The sequence below is a fragment of the Canis aureus genome, chromosome 15, assembly GCF_053574225.1.
Source record: "Canis aureus isolate CA01 chromosome 15, VMU_Caureus_v.1.0, whole genome shotgun sequence".
Lineage (NCBI taxonomy): Eukaryota > Metazoa > Chordata > Mammalia > Carnivora > Canidae > Canis > Canis aureus.
In genome coordinates this window covers 53,875,515-53,881,514 of record NC_135625.1, presented here as the reverse complement: position 1 = coordinate 53,881,514, position 6,000 = coordinate 53,875,515, and the positions used below count along the sequence as shown (strand labels likewise).

The 6,000-nt window shown below is 55.7% G+C and overlaps 1 protein-coding gene across 4 annotated transcripts in view; it reads right to left on the bottom strand.

Annotated features, from left to right (window-relative positions):
- Positions 1-232: 232 nt before the first annotated feature.
- OGDH (oxoglutarate dehydrogenase) overlaps positions 233-6,000 on the bottom strand; it is a 71,681-nt gene continuing 65,913 nt past the window's right edge. For all 4 annotated transcript variants that reach the window (XM_077849930.1, XM_077849932.1, XM_077849933.1 and 1 more), the window contains 5 exons: positions 5,291-5,419; positions 4,751-4,823; positions 1,570-1,733; positions 1,327-1,481; positions 233-1,237 (listed from right to left, as the gene is read on the bottom strand). In XM_077849930.1, the coding sequence (XP_077706056.1) occupies positions 1,117-1,237; positions 1,327-1,481; positions 1,570-1,733; positions 4,751-4,823; positions 5,291-5,419 (642 nt within the window). In that variant the 3' untranslated portion in view covers positions 233-1,116. The remainder of the gene's footprint in view (positions 1,238-1,326; positions 1,482-1,569; positions 1,734-4,750; positions 4,824-5,290; positions 5,420-6,000) is intronic.

Here is a 6,000-nt window from a genome sequence, read left to right as displayed (position 1 = left end):
AGGCCTTTAGAGGCACACTGGCTCAGGGCCCAGGTGCAGACCATGGAGCATGGCTCTAGGTGGTGAGGGGAGGGGCCCTGGGAGCAGCAGAGGCTCAAGAAGCAGGTGCACAGGCACAGCTCTCACCCATGATACATGGCCAAGCAGTGAGGAGCTGCTTCCCAGGCAGGGTGGGGAGGCCTCGGTGGGTCTCTTCCGAGGGAGGACAGAAAAGAAGGACACGCAGACAGGCCCGAGGAGAATTTCGTTTATGGGACAAGCCAAATGCAATGCAAAGTTGTTTTTGTTCTTTTTTTTTTTAACCAAAATAAATAAATCAGATCTGTTCCTGTGATGGGTGAGGGGAGCTGCCCCCACAGCCCTGGCCCTCCTCTCCTCTCCTGACCAGCTGTGACACAGCACAGAAAAGAATGCTTCTGTCTCCACGGTGTCGGGGGAAATGGACATAGGAGTGGGCTGGGTGGGTGGTGGGAGGTGGGGGGCAGCTGCACCTTGGCTTGGCCGTGTACCCTGCACACCTGGTGCCACCTGGCCCCAGGTGGGTGAAGCATGCATGGCCCCCACGCATGGCCCGGAACCATCTTGAGGGACAGAAGTGGACACTGCAGAGAGCGGACCTGCCCTCTCTGTGCCAGGCCGGGGGTAGGCCCCCTCCTGCCAGCCGCCCCCAGCCGCCTTGCCAGAGCTCAGCCCACCTGCGACAGTTCCTTCTGAGGGCCCTGGGGCTGGAGGTGAAGAGGCAGCCACCTGGGTCCAGGTGCAGCAGCCCCCTTGCTGGGTGACAAGGACCGCCGATACCTGGGGAGGCCATGTGAGGCTGGTCCTGCGGGGGTGGGGGCTGGGGTGCAGCTGACCCTCTCAGGACACCTGCAGGGACTCCCTCTCCTCCTCCTGCTCCCCGTGGCCTCCGCAGAGGATGCACAGCTGGACAGAAGTCATAGCGCCTGAGGGGGCAGCCAAGCACACGGGGGATGGCAGCCTAACTGGTAAGCGAGGGGGGTGTGCGGTGCAGTGGAAGGGCAGAGGTGTGGGCAGCGCTGAGGCACTATTCTTTAGTTGAGAAGCGGGGGCGGCCGTGGCTGTGGAGGGCAGTGGCCCACGCGGCCCACGTGGCGTCTATGAAAAGTTCTTAAAGGCGTCCAGGTCGAAGGCCGTGTCCAGGAGACGCTGCAGCTCCGTGAGGTGGGTCTTCTTGTTGCCGGTGGCTGGAGCAGCGGCTGGGTCCCGGCCTGCATACCTGCAGGGGTGTCGGCAGGGGTCACGGAGGAGGTGATGGCAGAACCACGGAGGACCCAGTCCCCGCTGCTCTCCCAAGGCCCCACTCACCACACGGGCTTGGCGCGGCTGATGGTCGTCCGCAGCCTGGGCTTCACGTAGTCATAGTAGCCTTGGTTCTTGTGCTCCTCCTGGCACCAGGCCAGCTCGGCATTGGGGTACTTCTGTACCTCCCGCAGCAGGAGGTCAAAGGGGAACGGGGACAGCTGCGGGGAGAGAGTGCGGGGTCTGGTCAGGAGGGGCACATTCAGGGGCCCCTGATAACCCGGGGGACGCCAGCACACCTGCCCTCACCTGTTCAATCCTGGTGATGGCCACTTGCTCTGCCATGTCTCGCGCCTTCCGCTCGCGGGTGAGGTCGTAGTACACCTTGCCCGTACAGAACAGAAGTCTCTTGACGTTCTCCGGGTTCTGGGCTGCGAGGCCATCTTCGGGGATGACCCGCTGGAAGTGCGTTCCTACGAGAGGATCCCCGCAGCCGGGGGTTCTCTCAGGACCTGGTGGAGAACACCTGGGACCCTCCCACTGCTGCCCTGCATGGGCGGGGTCCCCCAGGCAGGGCTGTGACCAGGGCTGATGCCAGAGTACATAGCTCCTCGCAAACACCAGCCTCGGATGTGACCGAGAGAGCCCTGAGGAGCACGTCACGTGCAGTGCACAGTAGGCACACCAGTTCCTTCTTCCGAACAGCCCATCCCGGATGCCCCGTACGACAGTCTGATCACTCTGCTCAGACTCTCCACAAGTTTACAAATCCTGAAGACTTCCACACAACTGGACAAATACCCAGATTCCCATTGCTGGGCTGGGCCCCATAACCAGCTGCCTTCAGGAAGTAGCATCCAGAAATGGGTCTCACTTGGTGATATGCACACAACACACGCATGTTCGTGCTACAGAAGGACACTTCCCCCACGCAATACAGGTCAGATCTGAAAGGCCCACCATGAACGTAATGCTCAGGGGTGCGAGACAGGGAGACCCATGTCACTGCTCCCATGCAGCCTGGTACCAGAAGCCCCAGCCAGAGCAGTTGGGGAGAAGGAAGAGAAAAGGCCTCTAACTTGTAAAAGAAGAGATAAAATTATCTGTGTGTGGATGACATGATATTGTATGTAGAAAACCCCCAAATTAGAAGAGATGAACTCAGCAAAGTTGCAAATCAAAAAAAAATCCACATTCAGAGCTCAGAGGCATTTCTGCACACTAACAACAAACCACCCAAATGTGAATAAGAAACTCCATTTGCAATGGCATCAAAAGGAATAAAATACTTAAGGATCAAGAGAGGGAAGGCGTGCACATTGTGTTCACGGGCGGGCAAGCCTGCTGCTGTTACAACGTCGGTAGTCCTCAGAGTGACCTACACATTCGATCCTACCAGAACCCGAGTGATGTCTTCTGCAGAGACAGAGAAATCCTTCCTAACACGCATGGATTCGTAAAGGCCCCTGAAGAGCCAGAATGATCTTACAACAGAGGAGCACGGTTTCTGATGTCAGAAGCCAGCACAGAGCTACAGTGCCCGGATCAGTGAGGCCCCAGCTTGCCGACTGGGACAGGAAGCCCAGAAGTAAGCCCAGCACACACGACATCTTTGTGACGAGGGAGCCAAGACCATTCAGTAGGGAAGGAAAAGGAGTCTTTGCAAAGAACGTTGGGAAAACTGGACATCCACATGCAAAGGACTAGTACACCACAGAAAAGTTAATCCAAAATACGCTAAGGACTTCAACACAGGAACTACAATAATAACACTCTTAGAAGAAAAGAGAGCAAACACTTCAGAACCCTGGATGTAACAGTGATCATCTGGGTGTAAACAGAAAAAGAGACTTCAAGAGACAATACACAGGGGGGCGCTTGGGTGGCTTAGCTGGTTTAGTGTCTGACTTTGGCTCAGGTCATGATCTCAGAGTCCTGGGATTGAGCCCCACATCGGGCTTGCTGCTCAGCAAGGAGTCTGCTGCTCCCTCTCCCTCTAACCCTCCCTCGTCCCCCAGCTCTCTTTAGAATAAATAATTTTTTTAAAAGATTTTATTTATTTATTCATGAGACACACACACACACACAGAGAGAGAGAGAGAGAGAGACAGGCAGAGGGAGAAGCAGGCTCCATGCAGGGAGCCCGACGTGGGACTCAATCCCAGGTCTCCAGGATCAGGCCCTGGGCTGAAGGCGGCACAAAACCGCTGAGCTACCAGGGCTCCAGGGCTGCCCAGAATAAATAAAATCTTAAAAAAAAAAAAAAAAAAAAAAAAAAAAGAGGCAACACACAAAAATGAGAAAACAGCTGTAAGCTCTCTGATGTCAGATTAGTATCCAGCTTATAGAAAGAACTTCTAAATATCAACACCAACACAAAGAATCCAAAGAAATCAGGCAAAGGACAGAAGAGATGCTTCTCTGAAGCAGATACCTAGCCAGCCAGCAGACACACGAGAGGAGGCTCGCCATCACTGTCAGCAGGGAAACACAAGTTAAAACCACAAGGTATGGCTTCACGGGCAGTAGCATGGCCATGATAAACACACACCAAGAGCCAGTGTGGACATGGAGAAGCTGGAGACCTCCAGAGTGTGGGTAGGGATGTCAAAAGGCACAGCTGCTGGGGAAAACCACACAGAGGTTCCTCAATGACCTAAAAACAGAACCACTGTAGGATCCCGCAGTGCCACCCCTGGGGATATGCTCAAAGGGACCAAACGTGAGTTCTCCAAAGGTATCTACACACCCAGCTCACGGCAGCATCAATCACAATCACTCCCAAGTGGAAGCGACCGATGTCCACTGACAGATAAACAGGTAACACGAGTGTTTCGTCCGCACATTGGAGTAGCATTCAGCCTTAAACCTGAAAGGGGTCCTGACACCTGCTGTGATGTGAGTGGACCTGGAGACACAGCGACACCTGTTGCCCTCCTGCCTGTACTTACTTGAGAGGCCTCTCATGGCTAGACCAGAGACAGTAAGTGGGATGGAGGATCTCTGGAGGTGGCCACACAGCTGTGAGCATGCTTAAGTCTCATGAGCTGCACATGCGGAAACACTTACGTTTAAATTTTATGTGTATTTCACCATAATAACGATAAATGGGAACACAAACCAACCAAGCAGGGCTTCACCCTAATTGGAGATTTAGGAGGCACCCCCGGCCAGGTGAGCCTGGGGATGGGGGGCCTGCTCCATGCTGTGTCCACTGCCTGCCATCAGGGTGGGATCTCAACGCTGTGGGCCTCGCTGCATGTCCCCCAGGAGCAGCGGCCAAGCAGCAGGGGAAATGAGTTCAGACTTGCTTCCTGCCTCTACAGGAGGCCTGGGGCATGCCCAGGTGAAGACTGCAGACCCGGTGAGCAACTCACAAGCAAGCTCCAATTTGTGGCCTGTTGTGTTCACTGGTCTTTATCCGATGACCAACGATGTGGCAAGGGCCACAGTGAGACTGTCATGTACAGGTCCCAAGCCTCACACCCACCTGAGAGCATCTCATCAAAGCTGGTTCTGGCCTCAGGGTGCCGCAGCAGAGACTTGGGGGTGAAGATGATTAGCTGGAACAGAGTAGCATAGGCTGTGATGGATAAGGCCCCACAGATTCTGGAAGGCATGGCGAGGACGGCCCCGACTCATCCCCAGGCTGGGGACCTGGTACTGTGCCCCACCCCCAGCTCTGCGGGCAGGAGCTGCTGGGATGCTGCTGCTTCCCATTCAGCCATGTGTGTACTCCTCTGGGACCTCTTCCAGTCTGCTCTGAGCCCCAGTGCCACTTCCCTGTACCCAGCAAAGAGCCCCCACCTCTCTTCAGGGTCCCCACCCAGAACCAGGGCTGTCTCGACCCAGGGTCCCTTCACACACACACTTCTACTCACCCTTCAACACCCTGCCCAGGAGTCTGCTGGTTGGGACCCTTCTAGGGCTCACCCCCTCTTCTACTACCCGCTCACACGTCCCTCTTCCCAATAAACGGGGGCTTGGACTCTGTAGGCCAGGCCTCTGAGCAGGGTCCCCCACAACTGACCGGCTTCCGGAAGGGCAGGAGAATCTGACGACGCAGCACATGGAAGAAGTTGCCAGGGGTGGAGCAGTTGACGACAACCCAGTTGCAATCATACAGCTGGTTTATGTCAAAGTTGGCTTCTTCCAGGTTCTGCAGCTCGAGGGAGAGGCCAGAGGCCAGGCAGCACTGAGCACCTACCGTGGGACTTGGGGGCAGAAGCCCCAGCCTCAGGGCTCTCCTGCCCTTGCTCTGTCCACTATACCCTCCACTCCTCTGGAGACCTCGGCCACGCCTGGACCTTGGTTCTACCTACAGCCATGTCCGGTTCACCTTAGAAACCAACTCCCTAGGGGCACGGGGGTGGCTCAGTGGTGGAGCATCTGTCTTTGGCTCAGGGCGTGATCCCGGAGTCCTGGGATCGAGTCACGCATCAGGCTCCTTGCAGGGTCCCTGTTTCTCCCTCTGCCTACGTCTCTGCCTCTCTGTGTCTCTCAGGAATAAATAAAATCTTAAAAAAAAATAAAAATAAAAAAGGGGAACCAACTCCCAGTTACTTTGTTCCAAGTCTTAAAGCTCTACTGAAGCCAGCCCAGAGGGCTCCACGTTCTTTCCTCTAAGTCATCTGCCTGAACCCAATGCAGTCGCTTGTCACGCAGCAGCACAAAGGAGACTCGCACTTTTGGGGGGGCCAGCAGGAACTGCCCTCCCGTCACCCCCATGAGGCCTGGGTG